The following is a 25879-nucleotide window of genomic DNA, read 5'->3' on the forward strand; positions in this document are numbered from 1 at the left end:
TTAGAGACTGGTGTTTCCAAAAGCCACTTCCTTGTCCTGGTCCCCATCATCCGCAGGAGGAGGTGGTGGTGGCGTTGCGTCAGCAGGTGGTGGTGGTGGCGTTGCGTCAGGTGGGGGAGGCGGGAGCGTTTCGTCAGCTTGGGGAGGGGGTGGCGTTGCGTCAAACGGAGGAGTTGGCGGTCTTGCGTCAGGTGCTGTAGGGGGTTGCATGTCATCGGATTTCGATGGGAGAGTCTGCTCTTTATCCGAATCCGGCGTGGCGATTACGTCAACGACAACGACCTTGGTGTTTGAATCAGACCCATCGCTCTCGACTTCTTCTATACCGCTGGCCACTTCATCGATGGCCGCAGCCACGGCCTCAACCGCGTCGGCTGCCTCAGCACGATCAATTACCGTGCTGTAATCTGGTTCGAAGCCCTCGTTTACCTTACCAGCATCGACTTCGTCAATACCTTTAGCAGAGTCTGCGCCTGTTTCCGCAACGATCATGGTCTTCGTAGCTTGAGTGCCTTGGCTATCAAAGTTTGGTTTCTTCTCATCGCGTCCGATATCCGTGTAATCATTGTCCTGGACCGAATCGAGTCTGTTATAGCCAGGCTTGGCATTGCCGTTTTCTGAAGAAATAAGTCATAAGATATGGAGAAGCAATTACTGATTTGCAAAGACTGATCTGAAATACGCAGGAATATTGGCTTTCGTCATTAGCGTGTATCTGCATCCCTGAGATTGGTTGCAAAAGAGTGTTAGCTGAACATAAAGTGATTATTTGTAACTGATCACATTGATTAAGATTTTAGGCCTGTAGACATTGTCGATAACTGACAATACATGCTATCATGAATCTGAGTTACACTATATCCTGACTTGACGTGATAGGTTTATAGAAAATCCCGATGTCATATCTCTGCAATTGCCCACGAGGGGGGGGGGGGGGGGGGGCAAGCACGTGACTCCGTGAGGAAAAACAATGTCGGTCTTCAGGCATTCACACCAGGAAGGCGAAAACTGAGTACTCGTCATATATTTCCCACAATGTTATGACACCATGCGGAGATCAGGGTAGATCTCTTACCCAATCACTAGTAAGAAGGGCTTTTGTGCATGCATCCTCCGTTTACGGAGCAGCCGATTCTCACCTACAATCGCCAGCTTGGCTACTTTGGCGGCGTTCTGGGCATCGCGCTTGTTCACCGTGTACAGGGAAGCCGAGAGGACGATAGCTATCAGGGCTGCGGCCACGCATACTCCGGCCATACCAAACTTGTACGTGGACAGTTCACCCTCCAGGGAAGCAATATACGCTATATCGGGATCGGGTGTTGCTTCCGCGGCTGTTTGAGGAATACAAAGATATCACAGAAAGTATACGTTAGAGGGATAGTATGGTTTTGGTCGAGATGGGACTTCAGGTTTCCAACTTTTTTGTGAGATAGTAAAAAAAAAAACCTCTTATGAAATATAAAAGAGAATAAACATGTAATTCTAAGAGGAATTCAAAGTTCATTTTATGAAAATTGGTTTTGAAATGGCTAAGATATCCAAACAAATCGATACTCATAAAATACACTGTAAAAAATGCGACATGCGACATGTTTATGAACTAAACACAGTGTTAAAAATCTAAACACTTTGTTTAACATCTAAACACCCGGTGTGTATAGCACGTGTAAAATATTGAGAGTTAAAGTGTTTAGCTTGGAGTGTTTAGTTGGAGTGTTTATTCTGGTCACGTTATGTTAATCTCAATATGTCCATATATATATATGGAGAAGTGTTGGAAATGGTGTGTAAATTGCAATTTTTCGTTTCCTTTTATCACGAGAAAGTGGAAACTGTTACGACATCAAGATGCACTATGAAATAATTCATGTTTTAGGCCTTTCATGGAAATGCCTAATCAATAAGGAAAAAGGATAACCTAAAAATATGTAATACAACTGTAATAAATTTATATTTTGGTTTCGCAGGTACAGTCCTATATTTTAACTGCTAGAAAAAAATGGGAGTTGCCTTTGTTAATGATTTCGTTCATGGTTTAGGGCATTACCCAAATGTTTGTTGGTTAGGCCTAAACACTTCTACTGTCAGGATAAACAGACGCGTTTACATTTAGAACGCCTCGTAAACACGTTCTAAACACCGCACATGTTTAACATAAACACTGTGATACTCGTACTCTACAAGTCAGCAGCGCATGTGACATGACGGCCGCGGACACAACGCACGCAGTGGTGCCCTGTGCGTGCGCTTCTAGCGCACACTCGTGCTATGAATGATTATGACCATAATCAATGCACAATTGGCGGGAAAGGAGATGTGCGCGCGCGTACGTACCTGTACGGATGGATCTGTCTGATTGGCTGGCTGGTGCATGCTGCGATTGCATGTCCCAGCAGCGTGATGTGCGTAGGCCTACAGTACGTGCGCATTCGTTCTCTAGGCTTGATTGGTCGTCCACTACACTGCACTTACGACTCGATCAACTGCATGCATAAACTGAGCTGCTGCTCTGACTCGATTGCACTGCATATAACAACAAAGGAGCGGATCTAGCTAAGATGGCGTCGAAGGGATAAAGTTCTAGCCTGGCCGGCCTGCATGAAAGCGGTGAGTCTGCTAAGTCTGCTAAGTCGGTGAATAACAAGATTTATTGCAAAATCGCCCTCGTTTAATGTAAAACTGTAGTAGGCGTGGAAATAAGCTACGTCCTTAAAGATTTTGCTCGTTTGTTTTAGTTTTCTATTTCTAAGTCTAACGACTAAGTTACGTTAGAACGGGGGAACGCTCTAACTGTAACGTGTAGTGTTGTTAACGTTACAATATCTAGGCCTACACTCTGCAAATTACCGGTACCGTAGTTATGGGTAAACTCGGCCTAGCGGGTAAACTCACTGTATCTTTAATTTTACAAAGTTATGAAGTATCTTTCATGTGAATGACGATGGGTTAGTGACTATATTTTGAGCGAAATTCAGTTTTATTCCCTGTAAATTCTTCACTCAACAGGTGGTGAAAATTGAATGTAAAGCCCATTAGGATGTCTTGGAAGGGGATGGCGATGGCACCAAAGTGGGTGACGATGATGTCCTGACGTGTACTGTATAAATCCTGAAAGACATTACATCTGCTGGCAGAGAACGAGGCATGGTGCAGTCAGCAGAGTAAATCGACTGGGGATAGTACATCACTGTATACCATGTACTACCCATGTGGAAAGTGGAAATCAAGTAAGTACTCAAAATTGCAGAGCCAAATCAATGAATATTATGTACTTAAAGGGCATGTAAATGAGTTTCTATAAAATGCAGATTTTAGATGCTTTAAGTTCTTCTGTTTTGCGTGTGTGTGTGTGTGTTTTTTTTTTTTTTTTTGGGGGGGGGGGGGGGGGGGATTACCTACTCCCGACTCCCGAATTCTATCCATTAGCTAAAATAAATATGGAAAATTGATTTGTTGCAAATATTGTTGAAAGTGTAAATTACAGATGTGAAAATCTTCACCCAAGAAACAAAGGATACAGTATGGTCGTAACTCTGCTTGATAATGATGATGAATAAGAAAGAAGAAACAACAACAACAAAAAAGACTTGAATTATTTCCAGAAAATTCAGCAAAGTAAGTAAAAACTGACGCAAGACACTATGTGCTAATGTGATGAAGGGATTCTGTCATTCCTTTTAATTTGAACTTGCTTATGGATTCAGTCAACTTCTTTGCTATCCATTCATTTTCAGAATCTATGGGAGCAGTTAAGTCCATTGTATTGCAAAGCCAACTGATTTGTTTTCCTTGTGTAATCATTTCTTTTTACCAGCACCAGTACGTCATGGAAGAATTGATCAGGGATCACGCCAAACCTGTCTGGATTAGAATGAAAGATGCATGCGCTTACTTCTATACAACCCGTCTAAGAGTGCAAACATCTGAGGATTACAAGGACTTCGCAAGATATACTGATATACAGTATATCTACAGGCCTACATGCCATATGAAGGGAATGAACCATGGATAATGATTTTGAATGTTAATAATCTTTTTCCCGCTAGCCATGTGATGTCTCACATCGTCATGATGCACTACAGACCTATTAGGAGGCATCCCACCTGTTAGAGCAACCTTTCTTTTGTTTTGTTTTTTTTTTTCTTCACTGGCAGTGTGCATCTAAACCTGTATACTAGAATAAAATAAATCATATGGGGGTTGATAGGATTTTGTATGCGCTGGGGCTTCAGTTCTCCGTGTGCGTGTATGCGTGTATTACATAATGACGAACCTCTAAAGAAATATGAAGGTAGGGGGCCTATATAATTCGAAGAGGAATTCAATACTTATTTGATGAAAATTGGTTTTGAAATGGCAGGGATATCCAAAACAAAGCGATTCTATTGTCCTCTGTGCTTACGATAATGGTCACCTGTATTCTTATTGCTCATAGATATGTGTAATTGTCTTATTTTAATAGCTGGTACGTAAAATTGTAATGTTATCTATTAAGTAAAGACACTTGCTCGAAATCGTTTTGCACTACTAAGAAAAACAGTTTTATTCACTTCATTTTATTCATCAACCAATATCCTTGTAATTCACTGTTAAGATATTACTCAAGAACTTTGTTCGATTGGCTTTCTGTTATATTCTTGTGCAAAAAGGAATATAGAAATCAAAACAAATCAAATCAAAATATCAGCCATTTCATTTTTTATTCCCCTCAGGTGCTTCAAATACAATCAGCAGATATTGGACGCAAATAAGAGGCCAGTAGTTGCATTTGCTTGGAATTCTTTGCAATTTTCTTATACACCTGATAGGAAATGCAGCATTCGGTAGTTAATATTTTCTTTCTGAGATATTCCTGAAATCGGTCACATGGAGAGAGGTATCAGAAATGTAGTACAACATGCATGGAGAATAGGGAGGAGTCTTGCAACTGACTGACAAATTGACAAGGGAAGAGTCTTGCTGATCACATCGCGTGTTCATGACAGCCATGCATACCCTCCCGCCTCCAGTTGCAATACATTATTTTTTCTTTGTTCATATCCTCTTGTCTTTACCAAAAATTCTGCTGTATCGAGATTTAAAGTGGCCCTCCATACCATGATTATGTGGAGTATGATGAGACTGATTAGACTCTAATAGGCTATTCATGTATACCCATTGAGTTTGACTTCTTTCTCCAAGGTTCTAGCAAGGTAGAAGTTTTTTCTCACTCACCTTTTGAAATCCACTAACATTCTAAGATTTCTCTCGAAATACCAAAAGTGAAAAATCAATACAGTACTGTTAGCCTACATGTACTTTCAGTGAACGTCGCAGTGAAAAGAACAATATCATGTATGCATGTCATTCCCTCACAACTTACTTAATTTCAAGTTTTTCAGTCAAACGCAATTATTCCCGAGGCTCAAGTCCTGATATATCTAACTTATCACTTTTCTGAAGTTATTCAACCAGCAATACCATAATGTTTCACATTTCATTAACATAAACATTGAATTTCATCATTTTTTTTTTTTGGGGGGGGGGGGTACACGATCAATGGAAAATTGTTATGGCATGGTCAACTCACTCATTTGCATATTCATATCCACTTTTAACTGCTTTGCAGAAATTAGCAAATCTTCACAGTTTGATAACTTCCTTATCATTCATCCGATTTCATTCAAATTTTTACTGTTAAACTGGTAAGGTTTTACTCTTTTTTATCAGACTTATTTATTGGACTCGAATTCCCCTTTAAAGGATTTTAACTTATTATTCATCAGATATTGCCCAAGCTTTGACTGATGTTTTGATAACTTGCATTCAGAGAATTGCCTTTAACTCTTGTAGCCAAAATGTTTCTGAAAGCTAACCCAGGTCTTCCCTGGTATTATGCGATGTAAGTGTGCTGATGATTTGGTACATACTGGGTAAATTCTATATAATGTTATGCGTTTATCTTATTCCATGCAAAAAAGTGGAAACAATCCACTTTACATTAATAAATACATGGGAATTAACATGCATGATGATATGTCTCATTTAAACACGTAGAAATTAGCATGTATGAATGTATGATGTGTAAACATGTCTCATATAAACACGTGGAAATTACCATGTATGATGTGTAAACATGTCTCATATTATAAACACTCAGCATGTATAAGGTGTAAACATGTATCATATAAACACTGAGAAATTACGATGTTTAATATGTAAACATGTCACATGTTTAGTGTATGCAATTTTGTGATCGATCTAAAAATCAGACATGTGTTCTGAGAATAAACACTAAAATGGCAAATAAACATGTCGCAGTGTTTTTAATCTGTCACAGCTAATAAACATGTCGCAGTGTTTACATCGTAAACAGTGCGTCATGTTTATTTTTTGGTTCAGTGTTTAGATCTTAAACATTGTGGGTGTTTATGTGACTGTGCGGTGTTTAGTATTTAAACACTGTGAGTGATTACGGTGTAAACGTTTGGTGTTTAGGCTATAAACACAGCAGGTGTTTAGTTTTTAAACATCAGAACCGTTTAAAATATAAACATGTGTGTGTGTGTAATAAACACCTAGGGTGTGCTGAAAATAAACACAGCATGTGTTTAGTTCATAAACATGTTTAATATATAAACACGTCGCAGTGTTTTTAAACTGTCACAGAAAAGTGTTTAGTTAGGTGTTTAGAAACTAAACAAATTTTTTACAGTGTATGGCACCCAACTTTGATTGGGATCGCTTTGTTTTACTTTTTTTGTTGGAAATCTCAGCCGTTTGATAACCGATTTTCCTCTAGTAAACTTTGATTTGCTATTCGAACGGCATGCTCTTTAACATTTCACAAAAGTGGTTTCTAAAAATCTCACAAAAAGTTTTATGCCGAATCCTCATCTCCAGCCAATACTCCATAACGAATCGTGCATGCAATGGTTCAATTATTGGAAGCACTCAACAGACATGGTGTGGCCTATACTGCCATGGTGGTAAAGTAACAATTCTGTCCGATATCCAAATCTATTCAATACTTCTCCACCCCACAGAGAGAGGCACACATGAACAACATAAGAATACGAATACATATACATGTACAAACACAAACACAAACACATATAACTATGTGAATAGATACATGTTTTCTTTTTCTTCACAACTTTGTCAACAGCAGTAATTTTGAGGGAATAGTCAGAATTTCTGTTGTTATTCAGAAAGTAACTATATCTTTCTATCGGTTTGCGATTAGTAATATCGGTAGGCCTTGTGCATGATAATTCTCGAGAGCATCTTCAGCAAACTTCGATAATCATGATAAAGTGATCAGAGCCATTCTGGAAAAAAACTTAGACTACAAAAAATAATAATAAAAACTTTCCAAGCGAATGGTTGGTTAGTTCACGGATAGGGCCTACTGCACATTCTCAGGGAATTTGAATATCAAACGTTAATCTGTACTGTCACTTGACAGTACAACAATAGGAGCCAAGTCTTACCTACTCCAAAATCGTAGGTAGCCTTAAAACCACCTCCCGGTACCGAACCGTCGGAGGAGAAGACGACCAGGAGGTTGTTCGTCGGGGATTGAAAGGTTCCCCAGGGCACGTTGGTTCCGCAGTAATAGCGGAGCAAGGGGTCGTCGGAGGTCGTGCCATTGTAGAGCGCCACCCAATCATATCGGCACAAGGATTCATACTCGATGTCCATCTCGTTGAACCGGAGGTATACCACCTCTCCTTCCGGAGCCTGGCGGTGCAAACGATACAAATAGACGAATTGATAGATTAAAGTCTCGAGAGAGGCGAGTGTTCATCATCGAATATCAAACTCTTCCATACATATCAGGCATGCTACTCAATACGTTATGGCTACAAATCATGCAATCGCGTCATATCGTACCTCAAGGTGGATTTTGTTCTTGCCTCACAGAATATGACAAAATGGAAGACTAATGTCCCAGCTCATCTTTATTGCTTTTGTCTACATTTAGTATGATGGTGCTTATAAACATTATGATGTGATATAACAGTCTTATCACCATAAGGGATGACGTTGAACGATGCTTGGAGAACGTGAAATCTTTGAGTGTACAAAATTATCATAGATGTTTATTTTGGTCATATGAATGTGCGTATGTACATAATTATAAACATAGATATACATATTTCATTATACATATAGCTCTATATTTGTTTGTTTCTTTGTTTGTAAAATTTATTTTCGTCAACATAATCTCATTCATAAAAAAATTTAAATTCTTTTCAGTTATATTACATTTCCTTTATTATAGCTGGGAGACCTCAAGAGATTTACCTGAAGGAGTGTGCTGCATCTCACGCTGTTAGGGTAGTCGGATGGGTAGTTTGGTGACGTCACTATGCCTGGACCAACGGTGTATGTCTCGTCACAGTCGTAATCTAAAAAAAAGATAGAAAAAAAAATGCAATATGCCAGCTAGGTAAAGACAGCTGAAAATTCGAAGCTATTGAATCAATCAACTGATTACCATCGATTACCGTAAAAATACAAAGAGAACGATGGAGTCAATTAAAGCTGTATTTTTACTAAAAATAATTATTTTATTTCAGGGAGATTGCTGAACTTCCCAAAGAGCTCATATTTATCTTTATCCATCTGCAACGTATGGGCGTAACATACATTTATTTTTCTCTCTCCTCTTTCAGTAATTCTTATTTCACGGTGTTCATTTTGTTTGTTTGTTCTTGTTAGTTAGTTAGTTTGTTTGTTTGTTTGTTTGTTTGTTTGTTTGTTTGTTTTGAAGTGGGCGGAGGAGTGGATGGGATGAACTTCCCTTAAGCGGTTGCTTACTGATCTGCTGATATCAGATCTGCAAAGCACTGAAGATTTGGGCAATCCAACATCCCAGAGGTAACGTGCTGAATAATGTTGTGAATGATGTTCTGAATAATATTGTGTGTTACCGTTACTAAAGCACACGTGGAGACATGTCAACGCAAGATGCTACACTTAATCAATACAACCTAACTACTGCTGTTTCCGCTATGTTTATTTTCATCAAAATGAGACCTACTGTGTTTTGTTTATTCTGAAAAAAAAATCATCATGATTTTGGTTTTGTTTTGTATATCCTCTGAATAATATTCAATGGCTCTCACCGTAAGCTTAGGGCAATTAACCCCTGGTTAAATACTGGTTAGCGGTAAGGTTAGAGTAAAGATTAGGGTTAGGGTTAGGGTTAGGGTTAGGAGTTTGGGTTAGGGTTAGGATAAAGTTCAGGATTAGGATTAGAATTAGGATTAGGACCAGGGAAATTGCCTAGTGGGTAATTGCCCTAGACCCGGCTCTCACATGGACAAGGAAGAAGGTCTTCTTTCTGTATGTCTTGTTTATAATAGCCCTCTGGTATCCTCTTTGTGATATCTATTGCCGCCATCAGTGTCGTAGCAAACTTACATGACTCGTAGTCGAGGAGAAAGCCGTGCTCGACCGCGTCCGATGTCATGAGGGTGACTATGACTTCCGTGCTTTTGATGTTGAACTCGACTTCCAAGGCCGCGTCATTCAGGCAGAGCGACGTCATCTCCGCCGTCGTGGTACTGCTGACGGAGAGGAGGGCGAAGTTCTGGTCGAAGTCTTCACAGTCTGCGGAGCTGTTGACGGCGAGGAGTTTGAATCGAAGAGTGTCTCGACCCGCGAAGGTGACATTGATGGTCCAGGTATATTGTTTTCTGTATTCCAGACAATTCATAATTTAATTTCTCATCAGGTGTAGTACATAAATCGATAGTGTCATGTACAGTTTTGTGGACTTTACTGTGTCCTTGGGCAGATAAACCAATTCTCTGAACAAAATCATACTCCTTACTACGCATAGGCACATAATTCTTCGCGACAGTGGCAGCAACTCATCAAAATACATACAACCGTAAAATATACGAAGGTTTTTCTATATTATTTAAATAAAGTCTTATCTTGATTCATAAATGACTAAGCCATACTGAGGTATGTTGAGTTATGGGGGGAAATGGACGAAGAAAATGACCTACAGGCTGGTATCGGCACCGGGCATGTAAGTCGGGGAGGCGACCACACCAGCCGCCTGCTGGAACACAGCTTCCGGCTCTGCAGTAAGAGGGGATGAAAATGATACAAAAAATTACATATATTACAGTTATTAACGTAATTTTTCTTGGCTCCATATCACAAACTAGTTCGCTGTTAAAGTCTCACGAGTCTTTACGAGTTAAACGTTCTTCACGACCGGTAGATTAAGTTTGATTCGCACACATTTTCATGCATTCACATTAATTGAAAATATAATGATAATGATAAGAAGGAATCCCAATCAAATGAATTCTGCTCTCATCTTTTATGCATATGATGCTCTTGATAATGAAAACTTGGGGAAAAAATCATCACTTGTTGTCACTCATGTCAATAATTCTGAGACACAGAGGGGTGCTCCTTTAGCATTTCAAATCTTTTACACCATACATGTGCCAACATAATTATCACAGGCGTACATGGTGTGAAAGTATTCATCTGCAAAAGAAAACTAAAAAACAAACAAACAAACAAACTAGATCTGTCGTCTCTAAGACGTGATACATGAATGACATAAGTTTGAAGTTGATAGTCGAAGGGCTTTTTGAGTTGACCTCCTGCACAACACTTGGGGAGAAATAAAGAAGAGATCGTAAAAATACAATCTTACAGGATACTCGGATCACTTAATGAAAGGACAAGTTCACCTTCATAACAGGATTGAGAGAATGCAGCAATATTAGTAGAACACATCAGTGAAAGTTTGAGGAAAATTTGACGATCCGTTCAAAAGTTACGAATATTTAAGTATCTGCGCAGTCACTGCTGGAAGAGAAGACTGCTACAGTGTATGATGTCACATGCGTACAACTATATTAAGGAAAATAAAAATAGAACTTCATAAAACTTTACTTTTTGAATAAAGTGCACATTTCTTCGACTTGCTACGGACGTATATTAAGGGTAATATTATTACCCCTGCCTTCTGAAAGAGAGAAGTCGAGTGTTCTTTTGAAATGCGAGAAAAATGGAAATATGTTGAATTTTCTTTATTCTTTCTTTATATCGTTGTACTCATGTGACATCACAAGCTATAGTAGTCTTTTCATCCAGCCGTGACGGAGCATAAACTTAAAAAATTCATAACTTTTTAACGGATTGTCCGATTTTACTCAAACTCTCACTGATGTGTTCTGCTAATATTGCTGCATTCACTCAACCCACATGTCTATGAAGGTGAACTTGTCCTTTAAGCAGGGTACATCATTACCTTGGATGAGAAAGACAAAATGGTTGAAGGTTCTATCTGCGTCGTTGTCTTCCCGCGTTGTACTGTAACCTGCCATGGCAAAGTCGCATTGGAAGCCGTCTTCTCCTTGGGGTGTGACGTCAAATGCTCTGCAGCCAATGGCGAGGCAGCGATTTGCACAGTCCTCCTTCGTGGGATGGACCTCCTCCCTGCTGATGTCATCAGCGACGATTCTCTCGTAGTAAAACACGTCGAACATTTTCAGCGTTCCACCTTGGTGTGGGACAAATTAAGGGAGAAGGATGCAAATCAAAAGAATAATATGACGATAACGCTGAACAGGGGGAATGATATAACTGCGAGTTTGAAATTAAGTGTAAGTGCATAATATGTGAGGAGTAATTCAATATCATCTGTTACATGCTATTTCATGATTTGGGACACTGCACAGATGTAACTCACTTGAAAATCTGTTTGTCTTTTTTTTTCTTTTGGATAGTATGAGATATTTCATAACTACACTTAGCATAAAAAACCGGATTTGTCATAGAAGCATGAAATTTTGCTTAAAAAAAAAAATAAGAATCGTTTGTACAGAAGGTGTATTAACATTATGTATGCAATTCATTGAGTACAAAAATTTATAGCTATTTGGTCAATACTTCGGTCAATAGATTTACCAAAATATTGACCAAACAGCTTTAAATTTTCATATTTTCACTACGTTTTAGTCGTTTTTCTTTTCTTATTGGCACGTTTTATCAGAGATGGGAAATGAATGAATGAAATAAATTCAGGCAAGCCACGTGCCAGTAAATCGTTGAACCTACTTTCCCGCAGACTCGTGGAACAAAGCAGTAGGGCTTCTTCATGCCTGTAATGTCACCTGCTTTTCGACATTTTGTTTTGTTCATGATCTCCTAAGGATTTTACACACACACATACACACAGACATACTCTTCTGTGAACATTTAACGTATGCGCCTTCGAAATGTGATTTGATATTTAAAGAAGAAAAAGGACATATACTGCAAATATGATGCTGATAAAGGAAGAGTTAAAATAACCTGTATAGAGAAGAGGAAAAGCAAATATAAAAGAGAAGATTAAAAAGAAACAAGGATAGACAAAGAGAGAAAAGAATGGTAGAGAAAGAAAGTATGAAAATTATGAGAATCATGATTTCATCGAAATGCCAAGTCAGAGTTATTAATCTTAGTGCTGCTGCTGCTGCTGCTACTACTACTACTACTTCCACTTCTACTACTACTTATACTACTACAACACATGATAATAACGAAAATGATCATGAAAATGATAATAACGATGATCAAAATAATAATGATAATAATGATAATAATAATAATAATAATAACAATAGTAATAATGATAATAATAATAATGATAATAATAATGATAATAATAATAATAATAATAATAACATAAAAAAAATCTGCTCTGATAATGATAATGATAATGATAATGATGATAAAAATGAATAGAATAGAAATGAACAATAATATTTTTTTAAATAATCTGTTAAAAATGTTGATCGTTAATTTGGCTATGATTATCAATATAGGGTGACAACGACAATGGTACGTGCATCAATGACAATTGCATCATTATTGTAATGACAATGACAATGACGATAATTATGTGAATAACACAGAGACAGCAGCTTATACATATATCTCTATGCTTCTGCATTTAAGGAGATGGTGATTGCACACAGGTGTCTCTGTGGATGTTTGTGAGAGGTTGTCTTACTGCAAAACTCCTCGTCGGTGTCATGGTAACACTGTCCGGATCCAGAGCAGCGATACAAGTTCGGGATGCATTCTCCTCCTCTGCACAAGAAGTGGTCCTCAGCACACGTGCCGTTTACTGTAAAATGGGAAAGGGGGTTGGGGATAAGGGCGTGGTTGTCATATCAGATACCATGGAAATCAGATAAGATGAGAAAACAGTTTATCGTAACTTCTTTTTTTGAAATCTTTCGGTACGATGCCATGTCGATCTTAACCGGAAAGTCCTTCAGCCAAGACAGAGATGATCCCGTTGCGGGAGAAATTGCGTATTTTTGGTTGAGATGGGGCTTAACAAGAAACCTCTTATCAAATGTGAAAGAGCATACAATTCTTAAAGTTTATTTGATGAAAACTGGCACATATCCACAAGCAAAGAATTTCTATAATAAAAGGTGGGACCCAAACTATAAAATAATTTCCGAGATCGCAACATTATTTTGACGCTAGTCAATTCGTCTCTCCCTCCCTCCCTCCCTCCCTCTCTCTCTCTCTCTCTCTCTCTCTCTCTCTCTATATATATATATATATATATATATATATATATATATGTACACATATATATATATATATATATATTCCGTGTGAGAAGATTTCGATGTGAATATATATATATACATATATATATATATATATAGGAGCGTATTCGGTTTAAGATACTTCTTTTGGTTTATCATGTTATTGAGGGAACAGCTCCTGATTACAATGTTTGTTTGTTTCGTCAATACCAACCTTCACGAACTCTTCGATCCTCAACTTCAGGTCTCTTACATATTCCGTTTTCTAGGAAATCTTGGGGGGAACGAGCTTTCGCTCACGCTGGACCAACACTGTGGAATTCACTTCCTCGTGAGCTGAAAGACTCGAGCTCTATAACATCTTTCAGGAGTAATTTAAAATCCTATCTGTTTAGCAGTGCATTTTGAAGACCAGTGTCTTTTGAAGACAGACTTTCATGTCTTTTTTTTCTGCTTCTTCATCCTTCTTCTATTACTGTGATGTACTTGTATTTTCAATCTGTTTGCTTTGATGTACAATTGTAAAGCGCCTTGAGCATTTAATCAAAGTGGAGAACGGCGCTATAGAAATTGTATGTATGTATGTATTATTATTATTATATATATACAACTTTTATTTACATAAATATATTTGTCTATATAATCATTCACATTAAAATCTGCTCACACGGAATGGAGTCACCCATCGGACAACTAAGGCAACTTACAGCGTGTGGGGTTGGTGGTATCGTCTCCGTCGAATATCGGGCTTATCCAATCCTCGAATTGGGTGACCCGGGTGTAGACCCCAGGTAAGCTCGGCTGTGCACAGCCATATCCCCAGCTCACAATCCCTATCAGGTAGTACTGCCCCGTACTGTCATTGCGCAGCGCCACCATTGGTCCGCCGCTGTCACCCTGTAAAAAGATTGGTAGCCAAAAGGTATCAGACCTCATTACTTTTGATGTAGTTTTGATCCATTGTGACTAATGAATAGCTACAAACTGTTGCAATGTGCATATTTTGGGGGGATGTTTGTTTGTTATTGGTTGTTGTACGGTTGTTCTGCTTTGCTTTAGGTTTGTTGTTTCATTTGCTTGTTTGTTTATTTGTATGATTTTGTCAAGAACCCGGTAACGAGTCACCTGATTAGTTTGATTTCATTAGGGAAAAACAACAACTCAGTCAAAACTTGAATTGCAGAGGGTACGTGCATCTGTGCATAATATAAGTTGTCGCTGTGTCGGTCAGCTTTCTGCACGGTTGTGAGGAACAATGTGAAATGGAATGTTTCACAAAGACACTGATTGATCTAAAGGTAGGCCTGGTCCTCATAATGGTTACCCATACTCTTTCTATCATTTCTGTATTGAACACTTCGATGAGTTTCGATTCCATTGCAGAATTCAATATAAAGAAATACGGTTATTGGAAGTCCAAATCATTTCAAAGGGCATCTGACCTCGAAATTGGATCCCAAAGCTTATGACTACTTGAAATGCATCAACCACATGCATGATCAAGTCAAAATAAATCATGTATAATCAAAAACAAGGTAACCGATTTCAAAAGTAGAGAAAGGAAGAACAATTTCAAAATCAATATAGGAACTGAGTTCAAATAAGACATGCTCTGATAAACTACTGAAATAGGGAAGACAAGAAATAGAAATTATCTTCTTCCTCAAATCATCACCACTTGTGTCAGATCAAAAGTACTTATCTCAATTCGTCGGAGAGGTGGTAAACCCTCCTCAATCCAGTATATAAATACTAATAAGATATCAGGAGTAGGATGTACCTGACAAGAATCAATTCCGCCCTGCTCGACTCCAGCGCAAATCATATTTTCCGTAATCTCTCCTTCGTACCACTCGTTACACTGGGTCTGCTCCACGATGGGAACTTCGACCTCGTAGAGTTCGTCCGGGGAAGGACCTGTCCGAAGATTGGAAGGAGTCGGGTGACAAGAAGGGGATAGATATTTCATGCTTCATGAAGTCGGTTTTCAATGTACTCTCTTCCACTATTTTCGAACACCAATGGCATACAGGGTGGTATACTATTCTTACTGTATAGGCCACTTACACATTGTATTTGAATCTTCATGCATATTTCTGTGACAAAAATGTTTTACTAAAAGATTTTACTAGTCATAATTATTCTCTATAGGCTTGTCCGACTCAGAAACATAATTGATCATGTTAAGATGGTTAATGTTCATTCCAATGGATTTACAAGAGAAGTTCAATTCTATGTTACAGAGCAGAAAATACTTGTTGGTTGGATTCTAACGGTAAAACATTCATACTGTACGTTTGATTTTCAATATAGTGGCTGTGACCGTCTTGAATACATGAATGTGCTATATTATGCTGTTGGTTGATGCTATTCGAACGGAAGTGCATTATGCATCTTCCTCATTAAAAGCAGCCATTTTCAATGTATTTCAAATTCATCAGTATTTTTTTTCCTGACAACCTGGTAACAAGCTTTTGGTACCGGCCATAACAAGATCATCAACTCATATCATTACATCGAATCTAGTTTACGAACATAAGCTGTTGCAATGCCGGGTACCCAACAGGCGAGTTGCAAGACGTTTTGATATCCGGAACGACTTTTTGTTATCAATCAATGCGTGTATAAACTTTGAATACGTTAGTTAGTTGACATCAATCTTTGGCAAACGTATCGTGCAACAAAAAATAGCTTAATTCCGAACTACAAGTTGCAAAAAGCAATCTCGAAGGTCTAGATCTAGAGTATCTAGACCGATGAGCGAAAGAACAAAACTAAACAAACCCCAGGCAAACAATCCTCCATAGACCTTTCCCGCTCCCCTGAAATGGTCAAAGGTAATTTGCGACTAAGCCCCCCCCCCCCACCTCTTCTCAAGAGTAACATGAACACATCCTTACCCCCTTGTTCGAGAGCACCCCACCCTGTGACCACAGCTGTTGTCCCAGCCTCGAAGTCATCGGCCATATCTGCCGTCGGGAGGCAGACGGAGTTGACTGCGTTGTCGGTCGGGAAACTGAAGTGGTCCCCAACTCTAAAGAGAGCGATGTCGTTATCGAAGCCCGAATCACTGTACAGAGGATGGACGTAGACCTCGGTAGCCCGAACCATTTGGACCGGACTTGTTACGTTGCTGGAGAGTCTCGTCGAGCCAACCTTGAACTCGAAGATCTCAGGTTCGAATATGATGTCACTGGAAGAATATTGAATATTCATATCTAAAGCGTATTGGAAACAATTGCCTACTACAACTTACTGTAGATGAAGTTTTGAATTTTTTCACAAGTTTTTCCAAGCTTTTTGCTGCACTTTATGTTTAGATTCTGTAACACTCTTCACTCGGTTTATGGATGTGAAAACAGCATGTATATCTATACTACTTAAAATCAATTAATTTTCACGAGATGATAATTTTTTTTCGATTAAAAAAACAAAACATTTCTGCAATGTGATCAGCCAGAACCTTTATGTTATCATAGAACTAAAAAAAAAAAATATGGCAATGATATTGATGAAGGGTCCCCATATCCCGTACAATTTTTCCCCAAGCTAAGCTAGAGCTAATACTACTTACACACAGTGAGCGGCTGTGATCGCCCACTCGTAGTCGATCACCGAAGCGCCGCATATTCTCCGCCCGCCACGATAGAGGGCGGCCTGCCATGGCCATTCATATTCCTCGGCCTTCTCACCGCCCACGATCGCGGCACTGGGTCCGTTGCCCTGTAGACCACATTTATCAGCCCGCTCTGCAACAAGGAGCATCGGTGACACTGACATGAATGCATCTCTCCACATGGATTAATATTGCAACATTTACTCAAATTAATTCATGCAATGCAGTCTTCGCTGGTAATTAGTCACTGTTGTCATTCATATTGATAGGGAGCTTATCTACTGTATTTTTACGGGTAGAATAATGTAGCACTTGGTTGCTGATTCACAGTTCAATTTATTATTTCGTTGATCTCATTTTCCGGGGTTGTTGTTTTAGTTGCTCATTTCTTTATGTTCCCTTTTGAAAGAACAAAACAGTAGCTCCCTTCGGTTTAAATTTAAGCATTCTTCATCGAATTCGTTAAAATGTTGCTCCAATCCCGAAAACCTCATTTCTAGGAAGAAAAATCTAATTTCTATATTTGAGAAGCTGAAAACAGTTGAGGAAATGATTGTCAAACCCAAAAGGAAGTTTATAGAAGATTCAGCTCACTGAAGTCAAACCAGTTTTCCAAGCAAATAAAGCTCTCCAAGGTGAACACGAGACGATCGTTATATCATTGTATTACGCCAAAAGTGAGAACAGCTTTGCCTCCCCATTAGACTTTTTCTTTTACAAATAAATTTGTATTGAATGCGATGTGATGTATTATTTTGATCAGCCGTACGTCTTTCCCTTAAATGTCGTCATTATCATCTTCATTTTATTATCATTTTCTCTGTGGACTTAAGATGACCTTATTATCAGGGTCTACAATCATCAATATATTACTTTATCATTATTAATCGTACTTTTTTTCTGTTTTGCAAGTTTGATTTTCTGAGTGGGCCATATTTCTACAAGCTTGTCTTTTAATTGGGCCTCTTTTTTTCCAATAACACAATTATTTTGAACATTAGTTTCACATGTATATGTATATGTATATATCTAGTAATGTTGTATACATTGTATTTTCCCCTTGAAATTGTATCAACAAAAATGTGATATTGGAAATAAAATCTCATTTGAATTGGATTGAACTGAAAAAAAAAAATGAAAATCTCGGGATGCATACCTTGCCACTGTGAGAGTGTGGGAGTCAGTAGAGCACAGAAAAAGACAAGAATGCCTAATCGTAATCTTGTTTCCATGGTGACGCTGGATTGTATCAAGAAAAGAAAGAAAAAATCAAATAAGATGAGGAGTATGATCACAATTAACAACTCGTAAAGCAAAGAAAAAATATACAAATGGACTCGTTTCGTCGTCATTGGACTAAAATTAGCGGACACGAAAATCAAACCTTCGAATAGTCCTTGCTTATCTTTTTTTTTTAAATTTCAACAAGTATACAATGACTAATAGACAAGAATTACACAGGAAATATGAAAAAATACACCGAAATATAAGGTTAAATGGAGATTAATGTACGCAGTAGTCACCCATTTGAAACGGCAGCGAGGCATCAGTTACATAGCACATACATTTGTACATTGAATTGGAACTTATATTAAAAAAAAGAGAAACAAAACTTTTTACACCCTTACTGTTTGATAATCAACCGTTTAAAAAAAAAAAAAAAAAAAAAAAAAACATTACTAGAAATGTGTGACAACTACAGCGTCTGTAACACAGACCAAGCGGTTAGAAACTGTCAACAATCCATGTACTTGACATGCTTGAAAAGAGACTAGATGTTGATTTTAAAGGGTGAATGACACTTGGGGGTTGGGATCATGTTCAAGACATGAATCGCAGGATGTCAATATTGAGCGACAAGTTAGTGTTTCAAGGACCATGATAAGATTAACTCGCCATTATCGTCATAGTTACATCATTTTGGATCAATAGTCTCTCAACGCTGATGGAGCGACCAATCTAGTGGGACGAGCCTAATTTTCTGTTCCCACATAAGGGGTCTGTTTAGGATGCAAATTTCAATGTGATGGGACAGGAAAGTTTTACGGTATAGGAATGATTTTCAAAATGAACTCTAATATTTTTCTGAGTTCGTTAGGTTTGTTACAACAACAACAAAAAATCTTCAGATATCTTTGATCTAGTTTTCGCTTACTCATCTTTGCAAATTTGAAAATCTTTGTGCATCTTCCATCATCTTAACACAATGATTGAGTTAAAAAAACACACACACACAGTTTGTGCCTAATAACCTTGCATATTTGATATCAAGTGAGTCTATATAATTACCAACACATTCATATTTCAAATGATGGCTGCTAACCAAGACGATTAACGCGATTAAGGCACTGGGCACGCCCAGGAAATCTGTTCATAGCTTTATCAACAAATACAAAAATGGCACTTCTGGCCATTACGAATTGTTCTCACGTATAAGACAAGTAACGAGGGAAGGAGCAACAGAACGGAGATAACAGAAATCTACAACGTCTTTTGTACATAATAACTTTTGCGTCAGTTTGTGATTAGTTTTAACCTTTGCTTCGTGCTTATCGTATATAGAGACCAAACAAAGATAGGTTACCTAAATGAACACAATCTTCTGCTAGGCTCCACGTATCAGCGGCTCCTAAAGTGAGAACTTATGGAAAACTTTGCGAAATTTGGATTCCGTCTTGATGATTCTTTTTAATTATTTTCATCGTTACTATCGATACTCTCCGGTTGCCGGAAAAGCTGTTGGTAAACTCCGTTTTTGTTTTTTGTTTTTTGTTCATCAGTTTTCATATCTGTGCGTACAGATTTGTACATTTTAAACTTCTGTGCATTTGTTTGGTGTGACATTATTAACACATCTGTTTTTGTGGTTTTACTATGGTTCTTCTTTTAATTACTAGTACGCCCTCTGTAGTAGCTAAATTTGTGCAAAAAAAAAATCATTCCTATCTTGTTGTTGTTCTCCCGTCTCCTTCATTTTCTCTTTGTTTTCCTAGCTCCTCCTTCTTGCCTTTCTAATCGATTTTGCAAGAATCCTTTTCTCGTCAGCTTCTTGTATTTTATTTTGTCTGGAGTTGCCCTTTTATGTTCTCTTTCATTTATACATTATCAACTTTCCTATTCCTGTTTGAAGTGTTTTCAGGCTAAGTAATAGACTACTCAGTATTCAAGATTCATGATTCAAATTTATTTTCACTTCCATCAAATAAACAAAGAAATTGTATATAATGCATATGTACAGGATGTTTGCGATAATTGCAGAATGTGATTTAACAAAGTACATATGAAAATGAGTAGCAGATGAAAAAAAAAAAAACCCGCAATTATATCTTTGTTAAAATACATAAAGCGTATAATACAAATTAACTAAGGATGGGGATGAAAATAGAGGGTCCCACTAAGAAGCAAAGCTTGTACGATATGGGACCCTCAGAAAATACACAAGACAACAATACAAAACAAAATGAAACGAACCGATGTCAACTGACATGAAATCAAAATAATTGGGAAGGGAAAAAGGAAAGAAAAAAGAAACAAATAGGTAAAAAATAGGAAAGCCTGAGTCCCAAGAAGGAAAGAGGAAGTTATTGGAGGGATAGAAGATAACGGGAACAGAAACTTTACTAAAGAAATGTCAAAGCGAAGTTGAAAAAAACAATAGTTTAACTCTGAACACGCTCCTGAAGGTATTGTAAATAATGACAAGCAAAAAATAACGGCTGCAATAGTGATAAACACCGCTGTAATAAAGGACAAGCAAACGATAACAGTTCTCAATAATGACAATAATCATCTTGATTGATATCTTAATACCCATAATGATAAATGCATGATAGTCAATAAGTATCGACGCTTAGAGCAGCCACTGGTTCTAAAGGAGAACTCCAGATATTATTTTCACAACGTATCAACCTTCAATTGCCCCCGTAAAAATCAATACTTATTATGCCCTATCACGACGAAAACAAGTGAAAAGATGGATGTGAGAGAGTTATAGCCAAGGAAGGGGTGCAATCTTTATTGCGGCGCCAATCAGCTATCACTGACCACTAATTTTGATAAGTAGTGCCCTTACAGAGATTCTTTTTGTAAATGTCTGACATTTATACTCAAAATAAACAAGGGCGGCTGTGCAGAACAGTGATTGAAACCGTCAAGAATTTTGCTATGAATTGTGCCAATGATGCTAATGGGATATTGCTCTATTCGAAATTAATCATGTAACACAAATTTAATGTCGTCAAGAATTCGACAATATCTGATTCAAATTCGTGTCATAGATATTGCCCACTGTTGGTTGCTGGTATAGACGCGCTTCGCTGTAAATCATTCATTGTGTGTTCAGAAAGAACTTGAAGAGAAATGAACTTGGAAAAACCGCACAATCATCATCGGAGGGGCAATGCTTTTTATTCTCAGCATTGGTATTTGAATACGTTATTTTCTACTAAAAAAAAAGCTTTACAAATCTTTAGAAAGGGTGGTAATATTTTGAAATCTGAAATTACCAATTAAGTGAGTCGTATAAACATTCTAGTGTACAAAGACGTTAGCATCTTAATTTGCAAGATTGATGCAAGACAATAATAATCATCAAGATCTAATGATCGCTTGCTCTTCATCACTTAAATTCTTTGAAAAATAATATACTTTGAGATTTCTACCAGACAAGGCAAGGCTTGTTGGTGGTGAAAGTGAATTTTTGCTGTCTCCGAGGATTGAGTCGATTGGATGATGTATTAAAAATGTATTCATCCTTCAATCTTTCCAGTATTTCATTCAGTCATTCAGGCCGTTCACACATTCAATTTGACATACAAAAGTCTTTACACTGGCAGTCTATGAGTCAAATTCGTATATTCCGTATGTATGGCATTCAGTCTTGATGTGTAATATCTAACGCAGCAAGAATGAAGAGCGAGTGAATAAGAATTGACAGGTTTGGTATAAGCTTGGCAAATCATGTGAATTGAGAAGAAAAGAAATGTTCAAATCTCCTGTTGATGTCACGGTCTTGATGTCAAGCTCATTGAAGAAGAAGAAGAAGAAGAAGAAGAAGAAGAAGAAGAAGAAGAAGAAGAAGAAGAAAAAGAAGAAAAAGAAGAAGAAGGAGGAGGAGGAGAAGGAGAAGAAGGAGAACAACAACAATAACAACAACGTTAAAGGGATGAGGATTGGGCATTTAACTCTCTTTTTTAGATACTTCGAAGCCACTTATGACATGTTACAGAGCATATCACTCTAAAAGGAATTCAAAGGTTATTTTATGAAAGTATAGGTTTTGAAATGGCTGAGATATCCACAAACAAAGTAAAACAAAGAGCTCCTATAAAAAGGTGAGTCCCACCTTTCATTAGGATCGTTTTGTTTTGGATATCTCAGCCATTGCAAAACCAATCTTCATCAAATAAATTTTGATTCCTCTTAGAATTACATGCTCTTTTATATTTTATAAGAAGTTTCTCATTATTTCACCAAACAAACAAACAAACGTTAAAAACCTGAAGCTAAGTCTCATACAAAACTATACCATCCCCTTCAGAGTCTCTCTTTGAAGATCCGCTGCAGTTGAGACAAAATCTTCGGCGTTGTTTTATGACCATATGGCAATTTCTTCTCCTGCTCCCTGATGTATGATAAAGAAATGAAATAAGGAGTGAATTTGAAACGCAAGAACTATACTTACCACAATTCGCCGTCGAAATCACCGGCATACGTTGACGAACCTCGGTGAAATATGTAATTTCTTTCTTATACTTCGCAAATTTGTGCAGGTGGTGTGACAATCCAACGTTTCCTTGTCGAGTGCTCGCCGTGCTTCTGACAGTATCTCAAGGCGGTCCCGTGATATAGACTTTAGCCCCCATTTTTCCACCCCAAGCCATGATCAGCGTACTACCCACTAGTCAAATACAGAACGGTTAATGATTGATTCGGATCATAGATACGTCGTTATCGCCGCTCATTTACCTCGCATTACGTTGGCAGAACAGAGAGAAGTAAGGGTGCGTAAACATGGCCTTACGCAGTCTTAATCGTTTAACTTGTTCTCGAGAGTAGAGGGGACAATAGCAAAGTTCAAAAGGACAATTGAAGAATTTTGGTCGATGCGATGATATTACTCCCCCCAATCAGTCTGGGAAACAATTGAATTACGATTACATTACCTCTTGCAGTAGATAAAACGTCTCCATCTTCACTGGTTGTAATTATATAACAGTGCGTGTGTATGTGTACATTAATGTTTATGATGCTCCCTATACTGCTATAGCTCAAAATTTATTGTGTGTGTAGAGTTGTAAATAAGAAACGTCTTTAGTTGCCTCGAGATAAGATTCATGTTTTCTTCCTACCAAGTCACCGTCCTGTCCCAGCCCAACCTCCATCAACATCAAAATTTACCTCCGTCAACTCCTACATGACTAAATTGGTTGCATATCTTATTCATTCGTTCGTTCGTTCATTCATTCATTCATTCATTCATTCATTCATTCATTCATTCATTCATTCATTCATTCATTCATTCATTTTTATTGGTCTACGATGGGACATAGAAATTGTGTTTCCATTGACATTCTGTTAAAGCATTGTGTAAATTTTACCCCTGCTTATTTAATGGAAATGAAAGATAAAGTTGAAAGTTGAAAGCTGAAACATTACGATTGTACAATAATCGTGAAAATACAAACACATCTCACATCACAATTACATATCTCAATGAGAGGTACAATGAACACATGTAACTCAAACACCCTACAAAACTATTGCACAATCATACATATGCAATATATCATTACTTTAGCCTATATAGCCCAAGCTACTTTGACCCTTTCCAGGCCGCAGAATTTTGAGTTCGCAAACTGATGATATGATTCCCCCCCCCCCCCCTCAAAGAAGAAGAGAAAAAAAAAAACTCAGTTAAGACTATTTGTAACAATCAGTTTGTTCGAATTGTTAACCTGTACCAATAATCCTCAAGTTTGTTTTTTGTTGTTGTTGTTGTTGTTGTTGCTGTTTTTGTTGTTGTTTTTGTTGTTGTTGTTGTTGTTTTTGTTTGTTGTTGTTGTTGTTGTTTTATTTCATATCTGTCTGTCGAGTCACAGATGATGCAACGTTTTGATTGACCGGTGTAAAGAAATAAAGAGCGCCATAGATATCCCAAGCCTACCCTGCTCTCGATGTTTTCTGTTCATATCAATTTCCTCAATTTGACATTGATATTTATGTATGAAACATGCAGACATGTCTTCCTTGCGTACGTATAGGCACAGATTGTTATTTTGTTTTGTTTCGCAATTTTCTATTGCTTCATTGTTTGTTTGTTTGTTTAGTTGTTTGTTCGTTTGATTATGTACAGTCTATAATCCCAACCTCAAAGTCACATAACAATATTTAAGAAAATCAGTCTTTATAGGCAAGTGTCAAGTGTTCTGTTTATTATAGTATTTTCGATGAAAAAAAGATGCTTAATTAATGTCAGCATTTCTTAAGGGCTATTTTTCTCAACTGTATATTATATCATTCTTATGATAACGGTTTTGAACTCTTGTCAATAACCCACTGTTGGTTTTCTAATCTCATTCGCATAGGCGTTTCATATTATCGAATACAGTCACAGATGATAAAACTCCCATGAATACGTAGAATGGTAGCTGCTGTTTGGCTTTGTTCTTATCACATGACATCAGTCAGGGTGAGGGTGGGGTGAAGGGAGGTCTGTTTCTTGTAGACACGACACTCTGAGGTGTGTTATGTGACACAAATTTGTCACCTCGTTCACCGTGAATGAGTGTCTGCGAGATTAGTTACGGTAAGTTGAAAGTTTATGGCAACGCCCTGGTACTTTGAACTTAACTTCTATAGAACTCAAACTGTCAGCCCTGACATGCCTGACCGATCTTTGATGTTCGCTTTGGATATATCTTCATGTAGGATATTGCGAATATATCGTGTAAACTTGATAAACATGAAAGAATTCATTTGACCCGAGGATGAGTTCCAGGCTCACTCCCTCAAGGGAGTATGATTGGTCGAACTAAAGATTCTTCTTCTTCTTCTTCTTCTTAGGTCCTATGGGCATGTATGAAATATCCCATATCACCTATATCTCGACCACACTTTTGGGTGTGAAAATATTGTGAATGAAAGAATACATCTGAAGGATTATGCTGAGGCGAGCCGCGAGTGGCATAAAATCTTCCTCATTCTACGAAAAAAAAGGTGAAATCAAATCAGTGTCCAGATTATCAATTTTCGACTGCCTTGACACCAACGAACCTAGCATGGACTCCAACTCCGAAGTGTTGGCCGCAGCTGATAACATCGTCTATAGGCTCTTAACTGTTACAATTGAGAGGTCTAGTGCCATACGATGCTACCAGTTGCTATCTGTGGCTAATTAAAGGTATTGTTTACCATTTGCAGATGAAACAAAAACCCAGCTTTAGTGCTTCAAAATAGTTCTGAGATGTGAGTGTTAGGGATAGAAACAACCAGTGTAAAAAAGTTACTCAGTATAATCGATGTTAAGTATTGTAAAATATACAAAAATGTGAATAATAGTTATAATAAAACCGTCTTCAATTATGCTTTAGTAAGAAATATAGTGATATCTCCTTTAATTATATTTTAGACTTTACTATAAAAAATTTTTATGTTAGGATGTTTTGTGATACAACTGACTTAC

General features: G+C 37.7%; 1 protein-coding gene across 1 annotated transcript; it reads right to left on the minus strand.

Annotated features, from left to right (window-relative positions):
* LOC139724689 (uncharacterized) lies at window positions 1-23020 on the minus strand. Its single transcript, XM_071635811.1, has 14 exons — window positions 22880-23020; window positions 18353-18435; window positions 17155-17329; window positions 16481-16773; window positions 15361-15497; window positions 14288-14477; window positions 13025-13141; window positions 11276-11527; window positions 10008-10083; window positions 9415-9689; window positions 8293-8396; window positions 7476-7725; window positions 1140-1334; window positions 1-617 (listed from the first exon to the last, which is right to left on the minus strand). The coding sequence occupies exons 2-14, from the start codon at window positions 18426-18428 to the stop codon at window positions 1-3; spliced, it is 2757 nt and encodes a 918-aa protein (XP_071491912.1). The 5' UTR covers window positions 18429-18435; window positions 22880-23020.
* Between the last annotated feature and the right edge of the window lie 2859 nt (window positions 23021-25879).

This window comes from Diadema antillarum, unplaced genomic scaffold (assembly GCF_040938485.1).
Source record: "Diadema antillarum isolate AM-2024a unplaced genomic scaffold, OU_Dant_1.0 scf00000226, whole genome shotgun sequence".
Taxonomy (NCBI): domain Eukaryota; kingdom Metazoa; phylum Echinodermata; class Echinoidea; order Diadematoida; family Diadematidae; genus Diadema; species Diadema antillarum.

Excerpts from the sequence above, each read along its gene's own strand:
- LOC139724689 (XM_071635811.1), bottom strand. The coding sequence starts at position 18,428 with ATGGAAACAAGATTACGATTAGGCATTCTTGTCTTTTTCTGTGCTCTA. Across the intron at positions 17,330-18,352 it reads CACACTCTCACAGTGGCAAG|AGCGGGCTGATAAATGTGGT; the intron begins GTATGCATCCCG and ends TCCTTGTTGCAG. Across the intron at positions 8,397-9,414 it reads TCTCCTCGACTACGAGTCAT|ATTACGACTGTGACGAGACA; the intron begins GTAAGTTTGCTA and ends TCTTTTTTTTAG.